Source organism: Lepisma saccharinum, chromosome 7, assembly GCF_977018435.1.
Source record: "Lepisma saccharinum chromosome 7, izLepSacc3.1, whole genome shotgun sequence".
Lineage (NCBI taxonomy): Eukaryota > Metazoa > Arthropoda > Insecta > Zygentoma > Lepismatidae > Lepisma > Lepisma saccharinum.
This window is the reverse complement of record NC_139235.1, coordinates 37,015,166-37,039,955: the sequence shown is the minus strand read 5'-3', so window position 1 is coordinate 37,039,955 and position 24,790 is coordinate 37,015,166. Positions and strand designations below refer to the sequence as shown.

Genomic DNA, 24,790 nt, shown 5'->3' with positions numbered 1-24,790 from the left:
CTTGTTATGCTTTAATATAGACAAGCAATGCTATGTAATAATCATTCACAAAAATAACTTGATGCAAAAAAGAGAATGTAGCACATTACCATTACATGTTTCATGGTAAATGAGCATTCTTTTTCATGCTTAGGTTTCAAATCCTAGGGCTCCTGAAAATATTAGCATACCAAAAACTCTTACCAGTGTTAATATTGCAAGTTGGTATTCAAAATACTGACACTGTTCTTCCAGTTTCTTTAGTATTTCCTGTTTTTTTTTTTTTTTTTGTTATTGCGGGTAATGTCAGCTTTTTTATATTCTGAGTATTTCATGGCTATTGATATATTTCAGTACACACCAAATACTGAAACCAAGTACCTAGAACTCAATATTACACAACATTACGTGAACTATTTAACACCTCCTGTTTTTAAATCATTTACCTGTTGTGTGATGCAACAGTTCTTTGAGGGACTAGACCTGCCAGGTTGCTCTTCATTGGGAGACATATGGTCAGCACATTGAGTCCCAACTGTGCTATTTTCTGATTCGAACTTGGGATCAAATAGAGCAGAGGTAGTCTAGTTTGAGTGTGAATTTGAGTTTTAAGTCCTCTTTATGCACAGTAAGGCTAATCAGGACTGGACCTACAGTTTAAAGTAGGATCCGGAACCATGTGCCTCCACCGGGAATCAAACCGGGGACCCCTTGATTATAATGAAACGACGTTACCACTACGCCATCAGGGAGGCCCAATAGTCTACTCGGTAGGGCAACTGACTGCCATGCGGGATGTCAGGGTTCGATTCCAGGGTGAGATGGGTGATCTAAGGTCGATTTTTTTTCAGCCTTGTCCTTGCATAAAGAGGTTCTGAAGTTCAGCAATTCCTCAAATAAACAGGTAGCTAGGGGCAACCCTGGGAGGTAAAGGTGGCTGGAGCATGACAATGATTACATTACCTGCAAAATGTTTGAGATCAATAATGTGTAAGACCCTACCTCCACATCCATGCCTTCATAGCATGGTGCAATCTGCACAAGGAACTTTACTTTATTTGGGATCAAACCCAGGACCTTTGCACCAAAGACAAGAGTGCAAATCATCTGACTCGTTTTGAAATCAAAACTTCACAAATTTGACATTCTGTTCTCTCAATTTAGATTCTTTCAACAGAAATATTAACATAGTTGGAAAAAAAAACTATCCAAGAATAAATTTAAGACAAAAGGAATAGTTTGTATTAAAAGTAAGGTGAATTTATCTGTAAAACCCAGAGTTTTTGTGTAGCTAATTAAATTTTTTGTACGTCAGATACCAAGGTGATGCAAGTCTGGCGGCAATTACAGTCTTCTACGTCAACCCGTCTGGTACCTAGAGCTATTCAAAGATGGCGCAACGACTTGAACATTACTCCAAGGAGGTACGCAGTGTTATTCATTTTTTATGGGTCAAAGAAACAATCTGAAATTAATCGAGAATTGTTGGAGGTCTATGGAGTGTGTGTTATGTGGCAAAAAGAAGTGTATGTGTGGTGTAACTCATTTGCAAGTGGTAGGAGTAGTGTGACTGATGATGACAGAAGTGGCAGACCAGCAACGTCCATCACCGACAGCAATGTGTGAGACGTGGATGCGATGATTCGTGAAGACATAAGAGTCAGGTTGCATGACATTGCTGATGCATTGAACATCTCATATGGTTCAGTGAGGAGTATCGTCCATGACCAACTTGACTTCAGGAAAGTGTGTGCACGCTGGATGCCCAAAAATCTGAGTGAGGACCAAAAACACCACGGAATGGGCATTTCCCTGACCCACCTCACATGATATGCCCAGAAAGGCAGTGGTTCCTATGTCAAAATTTAGTGTGATACCATGTGTCAAACATACTACAGTTTCATATTTTTTTCTATGCACGTTTTTCAATAAATTGAAAATTCACCTTACTTTCTGATACACCCTAGTAGTTCAAAATGCTGCACTTGTGTATAAGTCTGAAGACTTCCAACAGTTTCCGAGATTCTAAGATACAAAGTACCATGAATCAACTGACACACAGATTCCATCCATTACACACAATAAACTCATCTATTCAATATGAGCAAAAAGAAGAACCATTCATAATAACTGTATGAAAACAGCAAACAAGTTCACAACACAACAAGATTTACAACCTCCGAAAACTATATATATGAATCTACATTCTTCTCAACACACTACATTCTACATTTGACATTATCACAACCTATATGCTTAATAGTTGCTTACAAGCACCACGAAAATATATAAATAAATGAACCAGTATACATGTTGTACATCTTCTAACGTTGCTACATGCCCAGAATGTCCTGAAACGGCATTGGTCAGCTTGGTGTCTGTCCGTAATATATAGCCCTGGCAGGTATATTGGGTATGCCGGTTTTCTTAGTCACTGCATCAATCACATGGTTTCCATATTTCATTGTGGAAGTCACAGCACCAAACATTTTGGTCACAAGCCCACGTGAAGGTGGCGGTTCAGTCTGCTTCGACTCGGGAACTGAAATGCAAATGTGTAAATAAACTGAATTGAAATAAAATCTGGAAAGATGCGAGATTAAAAAAAATATATATTTGTGTATGTTTTCTTTCTTATTATGTTTCAATTAATAATATACACAAATTGTGAAAGTCTTTCTTTCTTCTTTAAGTTACAAGTAATTATTATTAGAGCTAAGCTGATACCTATTCAAGTGTCAATGTTTAACCAATTCTGCACCGATAAAATTGCGAAGAAGTTGACAGTATTTACAAATTTTATGCAGGTGTATCAAAAATAATAGCACAACTAAAACTGAAAAGCACACGATAGTAGAAGCAAAAAAAAAAAAGTGTCTTGATAAACATGGGGTTGTAAATGGTCACCCCTCGTCTTCTTTTCCTTCCAAAATGTTAATGATATTTCCAAAAAAAGAATCCTCTCGTTGGTGTATAGCAACATCAATTGTCTCATCTAACAATAACAATGTACGTGGCTCTGGAAGCTCCTCGTCTTCTCCCTGTGGATCATGTTCTGTTTCTCTGCTGATAGCATCCGCCATATTTTGTGTAGTCTTACAGTGAATTGGCGTAAAATCGAACTCGGCCATCAACGTGTACCATCTAAATAATTTGTTTGAAAGTTGCGTTGAGGAGCGAATGAATGTGATTGCTTGGTTGTCGGTAAATAATTCGAAATGTCTCCCAAGTAAAAAGAATCTGAATGACTTAAATGCGTATATGATTGCCAACAATTCTTGCTCGATGGTTGAAAGTCGAGTTTCATGGTCTTTTAACACTCTACTGCAATAGGAAATAGGCTGAAAATCACCATTCGCATTCGGTTGTAAAATCACTGCGCCAATAGCCTTACTGCTTGCATCCGTATATACCCTTACTTCTTTGGATGGATCATATGCCATTAATACAGGAGCTGTAAGTAAAGCCTCTTTCAACCTCTCAAACGCAGTTTGCTGTTCTTCCCCCCAGAGAAATTTCTTCTTTTTTCCTATCAATTTTTGCAAAGGAAGTGCCATCTCGGAATATGATTTTAAAAACTTCCTGACATAAGATGTTAATCCGAGAAATGTGCGAACTTGTTTCACAGTTGTCGGTGTCTTATATTTCTTGATAGAATCAATGATTTTGTCATTGATCCGATAGCCAAATTTTGAAATTTTATGTCCTAAAGCAATAATCTCAGTGTAGCCGAAGTGACATTTTTCTATTGCAAGCTTCAATCCCGCGGCCTGTAAACATTGTAACATTTTCTCCATAGTTACGATCATTTCTTCGAAGGTATTTCCAAAGCAAAACAAATCGTCCACATAATGGGCAAAGTGATTGGGATCCAAATTTGAGCATGCCAGGTGAATGCAACGAGTCATCGCACTTGATGAACTGACGTGGCCCTGTGGCACGACGTTCATTTGATACTGTGACATTCCTGGTATTGTAAATGCTGTATATTTCTTACTGTCCTCGGTGAGAGGAATATTAAAGAATCCGCTCTTCAAGTCTGCCGTACAGTAGTATTTCTTGCCCCCCATATTGTATAATATTTCATTGATGTTATTCACACCCAGAGCGTCAAATACAGACGAAACATTCAATCTGCGATAATCCTGGCATAATCTATAACCCCCCTTTGCCTTCTTTACAAGGATAACTGGAGAGTTAAAGGGTGATTTTGTAGGAGAAATAACACCTTGCTTTAATAAAGTCTCAATCTGATCTTTAATTTCATCACGAAGGTGAACTGGAATCGGGTAGGATTTTAAGTGAAATTCTGTGTCATCTTTTAGTTGAATTCTATGTTTATAATTCGTGGCTCTACCTATATCATCCTTTGACCACGCAAAAACATGTGGATATTTCATTAAAACAGCCAAAAGTTGCTCCTTTTGCTGGGGTTCTAAATTCGGATTCACATCAAACCGACTAGGGTCCGCCCGTGCGTCACTGACGTTCCCTGACTCTTCCGTCGCGAAAACCTGTGCCTGTTCACCAATTTCATCCTTATTCTCATCATTATTGTTACTCATGATTGGCCTATCCCATGTTTCAGCTTTCCCGATAATAGTGCCTTTCTTAATTGTAACATTATAATTTAAAGGATTTGTGATCCAAATGAGATTCGAATCCGGATTAATAATTGCTCTGGCAACCATCAATCCCGTTTTCTCTTGAAACTGTAGGTCCGGTTCCAAGAGTGTTCTATCCTTGTCATATGAATTAGCCAATTTCAATGGAATGCACAAATGCGTCCTGGGTTTCACTTTTATCTTTTTAGCAGCTACAAATTCTGGTTGCAAAACATGCTGTAATAAATGGGAAACTTTGATTGACACGTCAAAAGCTTTCTTATTCTCATTTTTAATTTGGTTTCTAGGAGGTGTGCCAAATCTATGCAATGTAAGCTTATTTTCCTCAAAATCTAACTTAGCCTTTTGTACCTTCAAGAAATCATTTCCTAATATAGTAACTTGATTAAAATCCTTAACGATTCTAAATGGATGAACAAATGTTTGGTTATGTATAGAAAATGGTAGCAACACAATTTCCTTAACCGTCAGTTGACTATTAGTGACCCCTCTAATCGCAGTATTTATATTAAATCGCTTGGCATTGACTGGTATGTTCTTATCTCCAGTTACCGAAATTTGACTTCCACTATCCAGGATGAACTGTCGAATTTCCCCACCTAGATTCACATTGATGTAAATCAGATCTTCAGAAGGAAAAGTAGAGACCGTTAGAGTTTTCCCCGAAGGTCCTACACCTAGGTCCCCGTCATATGCAGGTCTAACTCGTTTAAAATTGCTTCTGTTCTTACGAAAAGTAGAGTAATTTGCATTAACAACCTGATTAGTATGGTTATTTGGATCTTCGCGCCCCTGTTGTTGCTCCAAAAATGTTCGCGGAGATGAAGATGAAAAGTGCAAACGCTGAAATCGAGGGTTACCGCCATTGCGCCATCGCCCCCTATGCGAGCTTTGCGACTGTGTGTCGAGATTATTATTGTGGTTGTTATGCCAAGTATTTCTATTCTGAGCTCTATGATTACTATTATGATAATAGGTTCTCCTATTGTTTCTATCTCTATGTTCATTTTCTCTAACTGTATATGAGAATGATGACTCAGTGAATGAATGTTTTTTCCGATGTTCTGCAAGTGCATTTACTTTAGCCTCAAGATTCTGAAATTGCAAAACTAAATCTGACTCATGAGACTGGAGTCCCGCGTTCGACTGTAATTGATCAAGGTCTTGTTGTAGTGCATTTAATCTTTCCTCGATCTCCCGATTAGCCTGAGAATAACTTATGTCAACATGACCATTGACCGTGCGCTGCAACGTGATAGCTTGCTGAGTCGGCATGTAGGCTCGACTCGATTCAGAACACGACAGAGCTTTCATTGTCTCACATTCAGTTTCTAGAATTTTACGTTTTTGCACGAGATATTTGAATTGTTCAACATGTTTCAGGTCTCGTAACATTTCATGCACTGAATCATATTCCCTGTTATAAACTTCTTTCATAAAGTTAGGTTGTAAACCCCCTCTTATTTGCTTAATTTGCTCACTAATGTCCATGGCAGGATCTAATTTTAATAACAATAACTGTTTTTCTCTTACATATTTTGAAACAGGTTCATTTTCCTGATGGAAGCGTAATTTGATTTGTTCTTCTAATTGAAAAGTATGCCCCGGTTCCGTAAATTCTTCCACAATTTTAGTTTTTAAAGTTACAAAATCTATATCCTGTGCTTCCTGAGTTCGACTCCAAGTATTGAACCATTCCAATGCTGAATCAGCCAAAAATGCCGGTAGCAATTGCCTTTTCTTTAAGTCATTCCACTCATTAAGAATAGCTAAACTTTCAAATTTGTCAATGAATTTTAATACATCCTCGTGAATGTTACCTTGAAACTGGATAGTTTCGAGAATGTTGGGGTGAATAAATCTAGATTGCGCCCTGATTCTACGATTAGCCAATGCACAGGAAAAATGCTTGATTAGCTTAAAAGTAGCACTAAGTTGCTTGTTTTCTTTTCTCATCCCCCCGTGGCTTTGACAGGACATTATCAGCAATTCAATTGTTTACTCTCCCAAAAATTTGATAAGTTAGGTTCAACAATCGCGTAACAGAGTGACGACAGTACCGAACACATCTTTAAAATATTTAACCAAGCTTTATGCAACATCCTAATGTTAATTCTCATCTTTTCACAAGCCAATCGCCGAATAACCTAGTTAAAACTCTACTCTTATTTATTTGCGCCTTACCGCGTAGCATATTGCTAGGCCTACCTTTTGCTTTCTTTTCTTGATCTTTGGTAACAATTGATAATTAACACAACGTGAAGCACTAACAAGTGAAAATTCCGGCGCCATATCTCACGTAAGTAATTTGAAAAGCTAGAAGGCTCTATTATTTTCATCATATTTCGGGATGAAATAGATGAAAATCGCAGTATTTCACGTACTGCAGTGTTTTCTCATCACATTTGCAAAAATGGATGAGAAGCCCTAAGCAGCCTCCACCACGTAACGCAACTCCCATGCTGCGTTTGGGATCGAACCAAGAACCTCTAGATTTAATTGGGTGATGTAGCTATTCCTCATTCATCTCTCAAATGGTTATCACTCGCTTGACCTGAATGTGATAAATGCAAGAGGTTACCTTTTAAAGGAATGGCGATAGAAATTAGCTTAGATTAGATATGGGTTTTATACTCTCCATGACTGAACCGATATGGATTGGTTAAGGAAAGGATATTACTTGCCTTACAAATATATGGAGATTGTTCCTAGCTTGTCCTCTCAACTATCACTTGTCTCTTGTCACACACCATCGTCCAATAGTCGTTCCCCACTTTGCTCCTCTCTCACAATCCGTAGTCCTTACTCTCTCTCGTATTCTCGCCAACTGATCACACCTCCTGACAATTCCAACAGTCATGCCACATACGACTTCCAAGTCAATCACCCGACCTTTGCCTGATTACTTATTCAGCATTCCTTTCTCTGATACCTGCTATGCTAAGACTTTATACATCCTACCCAATACCTTGGGTACGATACGCTTTACTGACGTGCCTGTTATGCCTGCCTTCCATCCTATACAGGACGTATGGTTTGTTTACAATGGCCCCATTCCGCAGAGTTTAGTTTTAAACAAAGAAACCTATGAGTGCTCAAGGAGACAAGCATACGATCTGTACAAACAATCAAATCAGTGGTGGATCGAAACCATACATTTACAATAATCTTGCAAACGAACCATTTGCGACTTCATGTTTACTTAGACTTTTTTGCTTCTACTATCATGTACTTTTAACCTTTTCAGTTTGCGCTATCACTTCTGATACATCCTGCATATGTTTTCCATTGGAGCCATAATATCACTCTACCAGAGTTTTGATTTAAAATATTCACAATTTCAGATGAGATAATCATTTAATCAGAAAATCCATTCTTCCCACAATGTTATTGCGAAGTAATGAAAACTATGTACAGTATAGTCTCGCTTATCAGACATAAACGGGCTGGAAAGAATGTCGGATAAGTGAAAATGTCGGATAATTCGGAGGTGTTAAGAAAAGGCCTATTAAACGTTAAACTAATGTTATAATTTTACACATTACGAACCTAATACAGTAATCATGAGACACACGAGTCATAGTGTAGGCGGGCACGCCATGTGGTAGAGTTGGAATAAACTAAAAATAGACTACGCTCACGCTTGCAACTTGCAGTTTTTGTTGCCGATTGATGATTTTTTTTTTATTTCCGGTGGTATGTCAGATAAGCGAAGGTCACATAAACGAGACTCTACTGTACTTTGCATAACTTCCAAGACATACAGACTCCACGAAAATGTTGTGTCGTATTTTTGCAGATCTTCCAAAACATGTGGACTCTGGAAAGCATCGATGTGTCTGTGATTAAATCCCAATCCGAACTTTCCAATACAGATGGTAGAGATGTTGACTTTGCACTAAATGATATAAACATGAGCTCAAATGTTTACAACATGAAAGATGCACTCACTGAATTATGATTTCTAACACCATCTGCTGCTGTTGTAGTTCCACTGGCAGCCAGTGACAGTGCCACTTTCACAGAAGTCCAAAATCATGTTCAGACAGCCTAAGAAAGTGCTCTGCCACCCGACTTAATCCCTTGTGACTTCTTCATGTGGGATTATGTGAAGAAAGAAGAATGCATACAGCCCCTACCACAGGGCCTCCAGGATCTGCAGCATCCACAGAATCACCCCCCTGACATGCTGCATCGGGTATGAAGTGAAATGGGCTATACGATAAATGTGTGCCATGTAACCAAAGGCAAGATGTGACATCATAATTTGGTGCATCTTTAATTCTGTAAACATTTGAAAACACATTTCTCTTGCTGTGAAAATACAGAAGTTTGTACGAGTTTCACGGACTTTGTGAAAACAGTGTATTTTAGTGTAGAAGTGAAAAACTTATATTGCACTGCAAATCAGACACTGGTCAACCTCTTTTACTTTTATGCCATTTGAGGCCACCTGGTGTTAGTAAATAAAATAAGGTGATAAAGCTTGTGCTTGAAACTGCAGATGGGTAGTAGCAAAACTGTAAAAATTGTATTCCTAACAAATCCAGGTGTTCAGCTTATTCAAGGTCACTGAGTACTCAAGTAAACACAGTAGTTGAAACTGATGAACATGCACTCATGCCTAAAGCAGGATTGCAACCCAGAACCTTCAGTGCAAAGATGGTGAGTCCATCACTACTGTCAGATAAAAAATTATAGATACTAGAGTTTAAATTCCAATTAAAATTAGCCAGTAGACCTACTCTAAACAAGTGTTTTACACAGATTTTTATTCAATGCAGTAAAGATGTACGTGAAATGTGGCAACACTGCATGCAGGGACTCACAGTGACAGCCCACAGTTTCCATGGTTCAACGGACATCACTGCATACGGTGTTGCCATATTCAACGTACATCTTTAATCTCTTGAATAAAAATTTGTATAAAATCGGTTTCGCAAACTGAATTGACAATGTTAATGGATTTTAAAAGCAGATTCACAGAGCTTCCAAACAAGACCAATAGTGTATTTGTAGGGCTACCCAATACTAAGAAAACGTTGTTTCGCAAAATGGATAAGAACGGTTTTTTGACAATTTTAAAAATCTGAAAATTAAGAATTGTGTTTAAAACCTTTCTGCCTGAACTGTATTAAAATTTCATCACAATCAGAACACTGTTTTTCTGTTTTTGTTTTTTTTTTGTTTTTTATCCTCCCAGCTCTTGTATTGGCACTATATTTCTCCCACATACATATTTAATTAACAATGAGGATCATGAAATTTTAATTAATTCCAATTTAATCCGAGTTCAACGAACCACACAAAGCTATTAATTGTGAGTATAGTTGTAACGAGTTTTTGAAATTTACACAATTAAAAAAAAATGCTTGGTTCTGTAGCATAAGTGGACAATTACATACAGGTCAGGACTAAGACACATGAAAATTTATAAATATTTATCATGTATTATGACCTGTATGTTATATAAAATGTAAATTAATTATTTTGTTTAATATTAACCATCCCATGAACATCTGCACAAAATTTGTACTAAACTAAATCTCCCGCAATATCCTGTAAATTCAATGCAGACATTTAGAAATCTCCCTTATATTTATGGTAGAAAGTTGGTCACCCTACTTATATCACTGTGTCTTTCTCTACTGCAAACTACACCCATTTCTTTTAAGTAGATCCTCAATTGCCATCACAATGCTGGGCAACACTGAAATTTCTGAGTTTGCATCGCTAACCCAAGGTGAGAGTTTTTTTTAACCATTCAGCTACATGAGAACTCATTATACATCAGTACTACTGATGATTTCCAGTTGGGCAACAATAGTAATTGACCATTTTGGCACACAAACTGGTTACATAACTTGAAAGACAAAACTTAACTCCTCCAAGCATACCAGCTGCAAGAAAAGATCTAAGCATGCAAACAGTGCATCCTTTAGTAGAAGAACATGCTGAAATAAGGCATTTCAAACCAAGTTGTCTAATAATTTCAATTTGCAACTTGAAACCACTTTTTGCAAGTTTTTGAAAATACATATTGTTAAATCTCTACACCTAGATATACTTGAACCTACCTGTTAAAAAGCTCAAAAGGAACTCATTCACTTTACTGGGCACTTCTTGGTGTGAAAAATGACTCCCCTCTTGGACAATTTTCATGGAGAATCTCTCTGCATAGTCTGTGGATTTGCACACGCTCTCAAGATTTACAAAGTTATCCTTGTTTCCTATGATTATCAAGGTGGGAATGTTGATTGCCTTGGCAGATTTCACTACTCTCACAAATGGTAGGTTTCTGTAGTAATTCAATGGTCCTGTCCAATCCTCTGAAACAAACAAAGTAGTAATTACTATTACAATTACTACTAGGGATGGGCCAATATGAAATTTTGGCCGATACCGATAAAATTTACCGATACCGATATTCTACCGATCTGATACAAATTAGAAATGTACCTTAAAGAACCTAAAAGGTTCATTGACCTCCTTAATAAATGTGTGTTTCAAGGTGACTGCAGTGAAAAAGAAATTGCATGTTTACACATTTACGTTTTTAGAAATTAGGGCATGGAGATTATACATAAAAATTACAACAAAATGGCAGAATTTTGCACTAAACTATCAGATATTTATCGATATATCGGATCAGTAAAATAATCGGTAATTTTACCGATAAACCGATATGCCTATATCGGCTAATACTGATAGAGTACCAATTAATCGGTCCCATCCCTAATTACTACAATAGCTAACACTTTATTGTTATGATGTCAAAAGCAGATTTCACAATGAAGTGATGGGCAAAAGTTCAGTGCTAACTGTACACTAGTTTGGATTCTTGTTGTAAGTCCACTTCATGCACTGATTGGCTAATCGGGACTGGACCTACAGTTGAAAGTGGGGTCCGAACCACTATGTGCCTCAGTTGCTTCAGTACTATTGTTCCTTAACAATTCTCAAACACACTTAATCAAAAGTAAAGTCCCACCCGGAAAAAAAATGCTGGCGACAATCCAGGTGTCACAACCTACAGGATATGGTTCCTGTAATTTTATATGTTTGTAGTGCTGCTGTTTTTACATGTGGTAATCAATCTACTCTTCAGCTAGGCTGAAGCAGTCACTACTCAGCTGCTTATGACCGGATTGAGCACACCAAAAACAATGGAAACTGTATCAAATAATCATAATTGTTGATGAATGATGGGTTTATTGCTATGAGCCCAAACCATCTTTAGTAGTGAAAGACACTGCTCTTCCAGTCCCTTACAGAAAGCTCAACAAAGTCACAACAATGTGTATATTAAACATACCTTTCCTTGAAAAAACATATTTGTATGCTTCAAGAGTAGAACCATTATCTGCAGCATTCCTCTTCAATAAATGTGGAAAACAGCTATTAATAATTGACAAGTCCTGTTTCAGTGCATCAATTTCTGGGAGGTAAGGAAGCTGGCAGAAATGTACCCACCTAAAAAAAAAAATACGTAATACATAAAAAGACAATTTTCTATCATAAGCAAGGCAGTGGTGTCACTTCCTACCATGTTCATGAGGTACTCGACTTTACAAAATGCTTTCTTTCCTCTTATACATTTGAAAATTCCCTTCATTGAATAATATATTTTTTGTATCTTTTCATTCACATGTCACAAAGTTTTGCAATTAAAATTTTGTTTTATGGAGTTTTTTTTTAAATGATACTAACCGTTTTTCCAATTCTCAAAATGAATGACATTGGATTGTTATTAGGGCAACAAATTACCTTCTAAAATTATTATTATTACAACAAATAATACAATCTAAAACTAAAAAATACAGGGTGTCTGAAAAGGTCCACACCACTGACTGTTTGGTCTACTTCACCAAAATTGAAGATGACTGTCATTCCTTAGATTATGTTCCAGGTGTGCTCAATAACCTGAGATTCCGCATATTGACCTGTGTGGACAGACAACATATTGAACAAATACTGTGATTTGGCTCATGGTGTGAGACATTTCACTCACCCTGTAGTATAAAAGACTGACAAGAAATTATCTCCCCCCACCCCCTACATACCAAGCATTTGGCAAATAGCAAGCACCCACTTGCGCACATGTCTACTACAGAATAAATACTAAACACAACTTCATGGCACAAGAGCAATTTGAGGGTGACTCAAGCTCAGTTACAAGTTACAATTTATACATCTATAGTGCACTCACCTTGTGTTAAAGATGTTAGACGAAGGAAGTTCTTTCCAGTATATGTTAGGATGAGGGCATGCAATAGTTACAAATTTCTCCACCATATCAGGATACTGGTGGGTGAAGTGCCAGCCAAGCAAACCGCCCAAATCATGCCCGATAATTGAGCACTGTTTTACACCTGCAAAACAAATTGCTATTAATATGTGACAGTTAATATGCATGTAAAACAGGGGACCCCCTGAAAAAGCCAACTTCTTCCACCTGTATAAATTCAGAGGTATGCGTTTATTGTTCTGATGCCTCTACATAAACCAGGACATCATATCCTCAGTGTTATGGTTACCTGTTTTTGTGTGCTCAGCACTTTCTTTTTATTTTATTTGATTACATTAAATTTTCATCTATTACATTACACACTACATTTTGGCCACTTTCATTCATTATGTCAATTTTACAGGATTGTACGAGGATACAAGTTGATCCTGTTGGTTACGATTTTACATGAAATTTGGCAGCTTTTGTTCTTTTAATATTAACATTTTGTTCAGGTGTCCAGAAAAATGTTTTTATTATGTTGGTGAAAGTAATGACAAAAGATAAAAAATATTAATAATGAAGACAGAGTATATCGAACATAAATGAAATGTTAAGAGTATTAATTGAGAAAAAATAACTATAGTAACTCCTATAATAGGTTGTACATTATATTTACACTGATTTGTGTTTTATTCAAATTTAACAACATATATCTGTAAGTTGTATATTAGTATATATTAAATAACAAATAAAATACATAAAGCAGGGTAGCTATGATTTTTCAATTATGAAATTCCCTGAGATTTCAAGGTTTTACCATTCAAAAAATGATTTTTTTTCCCAGACATGTTTATCATCATGATTTTTGCTTTTGAACCTTAACTAACTAACTAACTCCCTAGCCTTCTTAAACCCGAAGGTTCATGGTTGCAGCAACACAGGCCTTCCATCTTTCCCTATCTTGAGCAAGTTCTATATACTCTTTTCCATCCCTACCGATTTCCCTTAGGTCCATCTCAACGTTGTCCCTCCATCTTCGTCTTGGCCTTCCTACAGGTCTCTTACCATCAGGTTTCCCAACAAGAATCCTGTAAACTCCTCTTTCCTCTCCCATTCGTGCAACATGGCCTGCCCACCTAAGTCTTCTTGATTTAATTATTCTAATAATATCTGCACATGAATACAAATTATGTAGTTCTATATTATGTAACCTTCTCCACTCACCTGTCTCCTCATCCCTTTTAGGTCCAAAGATTTTCCTAAGGATCTTATTTTCAAATACTCTCAATTTATGTTCCTCTTTCAATGTAAGGGACCAAGTTTCACATACATATAATACTACAGGCAAAATTACTGTTTTGTATATTTTAACTTTTAGTTTCTTAGATATTAAACGAGAAGACAAAAGTTTATGAAGAGAGAAGTAACATGCATTTCCTGAATTAAGCCTACTTTTTATTTCCTCTTTAATATAATTTTCATTTGTTAATATTACTCCTAAGTATTTGAATTTGGAAACTGGTTCAAACGAGTTGTTATCAATAATTAGATTTTGATTATTACCTAACACTTGGTTTCGGCCTGTAAGCATATATTTAGTTTACTCTTTGTTAACTTCCAAACCTATCTCTTTAGCAGTTTTGAAAAATATTTTAGCATTATTCTTAATTGAATTCACATCATCCCCCAGTAAGTCTACATCATCTGCATATGCTAAAAACTGAGTCACACCATTTAATTTTAGTCCTTCTTTAGTTTCTTTTACCTTCCTAACAGCATATTCTAAGGCAAAATTAAAGAGCAATGGAGATAATGCATCTCCTTGTTTTAACCCATCATGAATTGCAAATTTGTCAGACATATTAATACCCACACGAATTTTACTTTCTGTTTCACTGGTGCATATTTTTATCATACTAACAAGCTTCTTAGGTATTCCAAACTCTACTAATATATTATATAATTTATCTCTTTTGACCGAATCATATGCTTTTTTGAAATCAATGAATAGCTGATGGACATTTTGATTATATTCCCACTTTTTTTCAAGTGTGTGTCTGAAGTGAAAAATCTGATCTGTAGTTGATCTGTTACGTTTAAATCCACATTGATAATCACCTATAATTTCATTAGCATATGGGGTTAGTCTTGTTAAAAGAATGTTAGATAATATTTTATATGTTGTTGAGAGTAGAGAAATTCCACGATAATTATTGCAGTTCATTTTATCACCTTTTTTAAACACAGGAACAATTATGCATTCTTTCCACTGTTGAAGGATTTCTTCTTTATTCCATATTAAACAAATTAATTTATGAATTTGACATATTAATGAATTTCCACCATATTTAATTAACTCAGCTGGTATTAAATCAATGCCAGGTGCTTTGTTATTCTTTAGCCTTTTAATAGCATCTTTAACTTCAGTCAAGTTAGGTTCTGGAACTAAAGGTTCTGCTGTGTGTACTTCATTTACTTCTGATTTATCTCCTACATGAACATTTAAAAGGTCATTAAAGTAGTTCTTCCATCTATTTAGAATATCGCTTGGGTCAGCTAGAAAATCACAGTCTTTATCTTTTATCAAGTTTACTTTAGGTTGCCACCCCTTTCTAAACTCATTTACACCTTTATATAAATCTCTGATATTTTTATTTTTGCTGTTTGTTTCAATTTCGTTAATTTTGCTTTTCAAGTAATCTCTTTTTTTACTTCTAAACGTGTGCTTAACTTCTCGCTTTATTCTATTATAATTGTTTAGATTTGCCTGATTTCTTATTTCTATTACATTATGACATTCATTATCAAATAATGGCTTACTTTTTCTCGGTTTATGGTATCCTATACTTTCTTTAGCTGCTGATTCTATTGCATTACGTATGTGCTCCCAATTCTTATTTACGTCTGTTTCATTTATATTTTCATCATCATTTAAATCCTGCAAAACATCAAATCTATTTGACAGTTTAATTTGGTAATCTTTCTTAATTCTTTCATCAGTAAACTTTCCTGTATCAAATTTTAGAACCTTGCTTTTGAACCTTGTTTTTTTCAATTAATTATATAATATGTTAATTATTATGAATATTCACTTCCACAACGTTTTCTTAAGCAAATTTCAGTCTACACACACAAGAACACGTGGAAATTCACGAAGTGTAAAATGTAAAATTACAATCGGCATCAAATATATTTAGTGTACAATCACGTGCATCTAGCCTTCAGATACATCTAGCAACAAAGGTACATTATTTCACCATTAACAGATCTCCACAATATATGAGGCTCAGTCAATAAATAACGAGGCAGAGGATATTACACCAAAACTATGGTAGTTAGAAATGGGTCAATGGGCCCGAAATGGAGGTGCAGGTGTAACTAAACTGATTCACGTGCATTTTCCTGCTAGATGGCATTACATGTCTGGCAAGATATGCATGAAGGGTGCTAACCGAGCAGCGGCCGTGTCCAGTCATTCCATATTTCCCCTCCACCAAAAAAATTCAATACCATCCACACTAGTGCTGGCAAGGTCACGCTTTCATTCTTCTTCGATCACAAGGGAATGTTTCTCGTAGACTTCCTGGAGCATGGAGCTACAGTCAATGCCCAGCGGTATTGTGAAACATTAACGAAGCTCAGGAAGGCAATCAAATCAAAACGTCCCTGCCATCTTTCTCGTGTTGTCGTCCTATTGCTCAACAATGCTAAACCACACACAGCCAACACAACAAACGAATGTCTGAAAAAATTCACGTGGGAAATCCTGATCCAACCCCCACTATAGTCCAGATATGTCCCCGTGCGACTTCCACATCTTCGGTGAGCTTAAAAAGCACTGTGTGGACAACGGTTTCAACCGGACGACGACGTCAAGGAGTACGTGCGCAATTACTTCCAACAGCAGCCAAAGGAGTTCTACGAGCATGTCAATTTGTGACTGGTGTCACAATAGTATAAATGCCTAAACAGTGGCAGACTACTTCTGAGGTTCGTTACGTAAGTCCTGTGAAATATCCTCAGCTTTGTTATTTATTGACTGAACCTAATATACACAGAAAAAGTTCATGAACCATACACAATTTTTAATTTTCTGGCAGATTTATAGTGTCGTAGAAAATTCAGCTTTTTTGCTTACATTTATAAGTAAGTAGACAGCATCTGAAGAACTTATTGTTGCATATAGGAATTCTATAGGAAATGCCAACAAGACTAAGATCTATAAAATAATAGAAGATAACCTCATCTTCACCAACCTTTCCAATAATTATGATCATATTGTTAATGTACTTTAGTTATCAATCAGATATCTGGACTACAAGTTTTACTTTGATATTCTTTCCAATACCTTGTATTATAAAAGTGAAAACTTATTACACAAATTCCAAGGAAACAATTTTGCACAAGACTGAGAATAATAAGAACGAAAGAAACAAGTTTCTAAACTGAATCTTTTTTTGGGAGTTGAATCACAAGAACCGAATCCAGAAGTGGAGGTGAACTGCTTGTTCATTTTGAAACTTTTTACATTCCCTGACATTTCCCTGTTTTCCAGATGCGTAGCAACCTTGCTAAAGTTAGTAAGCGTTTGTGTGAAGTAAATTACATGTAAAAGATATGCATGTAATACAAACACCGATATCAGAACTGAACTGGTACTGATGCATTGGTATCTGTCAGAAGGTATTGATTGGAATTCATTTATCGATACCAGCCAATAAATTTCCTTGCATTTTCATCTCTTGTGGGGTCCACAAAAATTATTCCGACACTCTCATGGAGTCTGGACATTACGTCAAATTAAAGTTTCCATATATTTTATAACAGTATTGTGTCAAAAACTGGATTTTTTATTACATCTTTCTTAAACCTCTAAGAAGTGTGAAAGGTGTATGTATACACTTTGAGCTTGCTTCGACTACATTCGACTGAGAGTGGCATATATGCTGAGAACATAAGAACCAAATACAGTTGCTTAACAATGAGATATTCCTCTGCATACAGGGTTACCAGCTGACACTGGTACATACAATATGTACCACCCTGTACAAGCTTATAAATTGTAAATGTGTACTACATGTTCTGCAATTACAGGATTAAAACTTACACACAATAAATAAATAAATATTGACAAATAAGAGTTTATGTAAATGTATAAAATAAAATAAAAATTGCATGTTATTTTGCACTCAACTTTGCTAGTAAGGTATGCACCGAAATGTACAGTATTGGAACTCGTGCATCTCAAACGCACATGTGCATTTGTTGATGCACGTGTTCTCAGTAGTGAAAAGGAAGTTGTGTTGTGCGGTTGTTTTTGGAAATGGGTCTCTTGAGAGAAGAAAAAGTACCCATAGTTCACTAATGTTATTCTTTTCATTTCAGTACTATATACAAGGCATGTACTGAAAGTCATGAGCCTTGTTCCATTACTCTCAGGCCTTGACCATTTCGGTTGAAACCGGGTGGCTACAAACAAGCAGAAATGAAATTCCCTGACTTTCCAGGTTTTCCAGGACAAAATTTACATTTTTCCCTGACAATTACAAACTAAACTAAATCGATTTTTTTGCAAATGGAAATAATAAACTCATACAGGTCCACGTACCGGTTTCGTTAAGTAAAAATATTATCTTCTATGAAATTGACTTAATTTCTCTATTCTCTATGATTTGAATTCAAACTGCAAAATAGTGAACTTGGAAAATTATTACAATTCACAAGCTAGGGAAGGATTACGGAATGTTGTCATACGCAGTAAGTTTAAAATAAAATACTTGATTATTTTTAAAGTTACGACTAAATGAGATAAGAGTGAAGAGTGATTAAGAAATACAATTTGTAATTTATCAGTCTCCTTATACATTCTCGGGATTATATGTTGATATTTCCACTGAGGTTTGGAACCCTCTGCTTGCAAAAACCATGAGTGCGGACTCATTTTTCAATGCATAAAGCTACTTCTCTCTTCTCTGTAAAGCAAACAAAAAATAAACTCTTGCATATAAGTGAAACAATTGAATCGAACAAAATAAACTGTCATATTTCCTTACATTATCAATGGGATTTCTGCTTCAGTACAGTATATCCAAGTGTAGTACTGTGAAACTGACAACATGCAGTTATACCATTAATGCTGACGAAAAGGGTATGTAGGTATTGGAAATTTAACGCAAGCAATTTATAGAATGTCATTGTATAGATACCTGACTTAGCTAACCACACATTAAAACAGGAAAACACTAATAATAAAAGCTTCTGAAAGTTCATATACGAGAGGCATCCTGAAAAAGGGTCCAATGGTCCCTATACGCAGCACTAGTGGTCGGAGAGTGACACACACACATGCAGGCAGGAAGAAGTGGCATGTAGCTGTAATCTGGTACGCTGGCAATGCAACCGTCTTAGGAAAGTTATAGGTTAAATATTGCAGCTCTCATACAGTCTCCCACCGACTGCGATGTAGCCTACGTGTAGTAATCAGATTTTTGCACGCTCAGAATTTGGCACAGAGCCACCAGCAATCGTGTGATGTGTGCAGACCAGATGTCGTGAATGGTAGTATGGTCAGACGATGGTGCAGACAATTCACGAAGGCCAATCGAATGTGCACAACCCCATACAGCTGAGTACACGCGGGTGTTCCATCACTTCAGGTGCGAGATTTTGGACCACTTCCTGTACAGCCCTGGCCTTGAATGTACAGACTTTCATCTCTTTGTTTAACTGAAGAGGTTTCTGGCAGGGCAAGGATTTGACAGCTACACTGCGGTAGAGATAGTTCCAGTCTTTGATGTCAGACACATATAACATGGGCATACAAAATTTAGTGCCATGCTACGACAAATGCCAGAACAACGGTGGTGATTATGCCGAACATTAGGTTAGGAATCACTGTTACTAATGCAATAAATTACAACTGATATCCTTGTTTTATTTATACCTAATCGGTAGGGACCTTGATATTTTGTTACTTTTTTTCAAATTGGTGTATTTTTTTTTACTATAACGTGTTATTTTTCCCAAAATTCACATTTTCATTTTAGCGCATTTTCTGGCAAATATCTCAAATTATGACTTATGCCTCTTCGTGAGAGTTTGATATGTTGAAAGTTATTTTGGGAAAGTTATTTTCCATACCCCTTTTTTTAATTTTAAGGTATGGATGTTAGATAATGGAAATTTCCCCGTATATACTGAAGGGTGCATAATGACCAAAAGTGGCGACGCACCCAAAAAATTAAAATCAATCAATCACATGTGACCAATACCGATATATTATGGCACCAAAAATTGGTATTGTATTTTTTTGACTTGTTAGTGTTACGTTTCCCAAAATTCGCGTTTTTTTTAGAACATTTATCTGCCAAATATACTGAAACTTAATACTCCATTGTACTTTTAAACTATTATTTCAAATTGTAGGTCACATGGTCTACGTATTTTCGAGACAGTTTGATATGTTGGAACAGATTTTTGAGGAAGTAAAAGTAAATAGCTCCCCTGCACTTTTCCATGAAGGTGTATAGGGGTTTGGAGTTAGGACCCCACACTTTCTTGATCACGGCTGAAGGTGGGGGTGATATGATCAGCACAACGCTCCTGGTTACCTTTATTCCTCCAAGTTTCCTCAAGGTACCAGCTTCATATGATGCTGGGTGGTGCCGGAGCAGTTTGAATAGGTGGAAAACATCCCAGTTCTCCCCCGCAGGGGATCGACCCCGGGTCTCTCGCATAGTAGTCAGACGCCCTAACGACTGAGCTCCATTATTACTCGCTCGACAAATGCCGATGGTTCACACTTAGCTTGGTAATTCAAAACATATCTCGTACGACAAATACTGAAGATGCTGCTCCCGTGTGACGGTAGATACGCACTCGATCTCCTGTTAGAAACCTGCCACTTTTACGTGATTTAATGTGGCTGTCGGAATTATTCCATGTACGTATAATTCTATAGTTTACTCTTGAATAAAATGTTGGAAAACTTGCATGTTCTATGTACACACACATGGCCTAGAAAAGACAAGAATGTTGGATTTCATGGAATTTTTCATTGTTTTAGGACATTTCTTTAAAAAGATCGCTAAAAACGCCAACAATTCGCATTTTATGCCAAATACACATTATTTCGATATTTCTAACGGGCGAAAAATGTGTCCAGACATCACTGCACATTCCTAAACATAATTTCACAGCAATTATCATTTTTCACGGTTTTGGCGTTTGCGAAAAATCAATGTCCCTGCTAACAGATAGGACAGAGAGTGACTTTAATTTCATTGCAATAATAGTGTTGCAGTAAATTTGAGGTTGGGAGCATGCACTTGCCAATTTTTATAATGTTCACCAATGCAGATTTATGTTTCACTTTTTCGTGATAATATTCAATATATATCCCGTTTGGTTGGATTCTTCTTGATATATAAGAATAGTGCAATGTCATTGTAAACGTATGTTATCTTGTGCGAAACCAGTAATATGTCAGGATGATGAAAGAAGACCTTCGTAAGCACTGCTACATTAAAGAAGGTGAAGTGAGCCAGAAGAGTAATAAATTCCAGAAGCATATTTGCAGACTAAAGCTCTTCTTGTTTATGCACGAAATTTTTGTTGGATGTTGCAGTCAATGCAATTTCTGTCGCATGTTGTAGTGAGATACTTTGTCGGGTGGCGATATTCGACAAAAATCGTATGTATCAATGTAATCTATTTGTTTCAATGTTCCTTCAGTTTGCCCAAGAAAATGCCTTACTACGACGTCCGACAACTATCGGACGGTGCCACCGGCTCTTATCCCCTCCATCTGTTGACAAGTTCCCTTACTACTCCTATACGGACAAGAAAAAATAATAATTCAATGCATTTTCCATGTAATATTTAGAGGCTTAACCTTTACTCCCCCGATGATACCATATGGTATCATCAGAGTAAGGTCGTACTGGCCCGATGATATCATATGGTATCATGGTGCTGATTACGAAATAAATATGCTTTTCGGAACTTCATACTCTTATGTTTGGGTAGAAACTCTGAAACAGGTCTGGAGGAAGCCTGGGAAATTCATACTGATGACCAACCTCCTCCCTCTCCCCGCAACATATCCATGCCACATTTCCGAACAGTGTTTCACATTTTGGCTCATTATTCAACTTTTATGGCACCCAGGAACATGAAATGTTTCAATCTTTTTGGAAACGTCCATTCTTTGAAGGGAATACTAAGGTTTGCACCTTCTCCCCCAAATAGCAGGAGAAGAAGGGGCAAACTCCAGATTTTTATAGTTTTGTCATTGAAATTCGGGGATCGCACCCCCCAAGCCCCCTTCCTCGGTTCGGCGATCTGAATTGTACACTGTTGCATGCTCTGATGTTTTAGCTGCAAAACAAAACTTATCCGAAGTAGATTGCTCCCATAGTGCCCGAGTTATAACAATTTTCTGAGTAATATGCAAATTACCTATTTCTTAGTAAAAACCAGAGTTTCACATTTTGGCTTATTATTCAACTTGTATCACACCCAAGAACATGAAAAAAATTTCTTTCATTCTCTGGAAACGTCCATTCTTTGAAGAGAATACTAAGGTTTGCGCCTTCTCTCCAAAATAGCGGGAGAAGAGGAGGCAAACTTCAGATTTTTATGTTCTTTTTTTCATTGAAATTGGAGGGTCGCGCCCCGCAAGCCCCCTTCCTCGGTCCGGCATTCTGAATTGTACACGGTTGCATGCTCTGATATTATATCTGTAAAACAAAAATTATCCGAAATAGATTGCTCACATAGTGCCCGATTTTTAACAATTTACCTCCAAAAATGCAAATTACCTATTTTTCGTAAAAACAAAAACCACATTATGTCTTATTATTCAACTTATATGGCACCCAAGAACATGAAACATGTTACGTTCTCTTGAGAAATGTCCATTCTTTGAAAAGAATGCTAAAGTACGCGCCCTCTCCCCAAAATAGCGGAGGATGAAGGGGCAAACTCCAAAGTTTTATGTTTTATCCATTGAAATTCGGGGGTCGTGCCCCCAAGCCTGCTTCCTCGGTCTGGCATTCTGAATTGTACACGGTTGCATGCTATGATGTTTTAATGCAAAACAAAACTTATCCGAAGTAGATTGCTCCCATAACAATTTTCCTCCAAAAATGCAAATTACCTATTTTTCGTAAAAAAAAAAAAAATACATTTTGGCTTATTATTCAACTTGGATGGCACCCAAGAACATTAAACATGTTTCACTCTCTTGAGAAATTTCCATTCTTTGAAAAGAATACTAAAGTTCGAGCCTTCTCCCCAAAATAGTGGGAGAAGAGGGGGAAACTCCAGACTTTTATGTTTTTTTTCATTGAAATTCGGGGGTCGTGCCCCCCAAACCCCCTTCCTCGGTTCGGCATTCTGAATTGTTCACGGTCGCATGCGCTGATGTTTTAGCTGCAAGACAAAAGTTATCCGAAGTAGATTGCTCCCATAGTGCCCGAGTTATAAGAATTTTCCTTCAAAGAGTGTTCGAATTTAAAATTACCGCCAAGAAGCCCGGACGAGAGAAATATCTATCTATATCTATCTCTATATATATATCTATCTCTCTCTCTCTCTCTCTCTCTCTCTCTCTCTCTCTCTCTCTCTCTCTCTCTCTCTCCCTCCCTCCTCCTGCCATCACTGGGGCATAAAAGGGGCCTAAAAGTTGAGGCTGAAACTTACGAACGAGATTTCCTGTTCCCGTGCAGAGTTCCATAACGATATTAAAAAAATAATAATAATAAGACGAAATTCCCTGACATTTCCCTGACTTTTTTTGACACCTCAAATTCCCTGACTTTTCCCGGTTTTCCAGGTCTGTCGCCACCCTGCACACATATGGCTGGTACAACTACCTGATTGTCCACTGCATGAACCACATGCTGGCGCATGAGCACTTTCGCTGTCAGTGCTGTCGGTAGGAGAAAAATGGCATCCACAGACAGTTTGTTTCGTCATCGTGATGTCATGGATTTTTATTGTTAGTGAAAACGTTGGGAGCTGCAGAGATTCATCAGCGTTTACAGAACTTCTATGCAGATGCCTGCATGGGTTACAGTACAGTGAAAACATGAGTGAAACATTTTAGAGATGGTAACACAGACATTGCTGATAAGACTCATAGTGCAGACCTAAAACAGCTTCCATGTGCAACACCGATCGAATCCAAAGTGAGAAGAGAATAACTGTACGAGAAATTGCACATCATCTGAACATTGAAAACAGTGCTATGCATGACATCATAAAAACTCTTGGATATCACAAGATTTGTTCAAGATGGGTGCCAAGGCTTCTGACAAATGACCACAAACAAACACGTTCTACTATCTGATCCCCATACAGCTGGGCGCACAGTACAGATGTTATCATCACCAATCTGGATGATGTTATGTGGAAAAGTGACAAAAGGTTCAAATTAAGTATTATCATAGGCAGAATAAAAATAGTGCTTTCCGACTTTCAGTAATAACACATGGCTCATTACTTTCAGCACATACCTCGTATTTTGACGCACACTGTACTTGCATTATTCAGAACAGCTATTTTTGTGCCTAGTTTCTCCTTGACAGCTCATTGAGGTTGTCTTTGTGAAGGAGTCAGTTAATGTGCTATGAGGCCAGAGTTCCAAGGTTCAAATCTTGGTGAAGTTAAGTAGCATTGTGTTTATCTCTTCATCCATTTCATCAGTTTATTGTTATCATTGCAATTAACCCCAAGACACAGACAAGCAAAATAAAATTATCAATATAGAAAGATAGTTCCTGCAATACTAAAGCTACAGACAATAACTCACCAACTGCAATGATAAATTCTTTCAGTTCTTCAAGCAGAATATCAATTCGATAACTCCTCCGAGGCAAGGGTTTATCAGAATCACCAAAACCCTTCAAGTCCAATGCTATCACCCTGAAATTAAAAAAAAGCAGAGAATGAT

The 24,790-nt window shown here is 37.0% G+C and overlaps 1 protein-coding gene across 1 annotated transcript in view; it reads right to left on the bottom strand.

Annotated features, from left to right (window-relative positions):
* Positions 1-242: 242 nt before the first annotated feature.
* The window catches only part of LOC145989811 (epoxide hydrolase 4-like), a 36,035-nt gene continuing 11,487 nt past the window's right edge, over positions 243-24,790 (bottom strand). The window contains exons 3-7 of the mRNA XM_083125172.1: positions 24,650-24,762; positions 12,814-12,976; positions 11,920-12,077; positions 10,682-10,933; positions 243-2,521 (exon numbers count right to left, since the gene is read on the bottom strand). Of these exons, the coding sequence (XP_082981298.1) occupies positions 2,346-2,521; positions 10,682-10,933; positions 11,920-12,077; positions 12,814-12,976; positions 24,650-24,762 (862 nt within the window). The 3' untranslated portion in view covers positions 243-2,345. The remainder of the gene's footprint in view (positions 2,522-10,681; positions 10,934-11,919; positions 12,078-12,813; positions 12,977-24,649; positions 24,763-24,790) is intronic.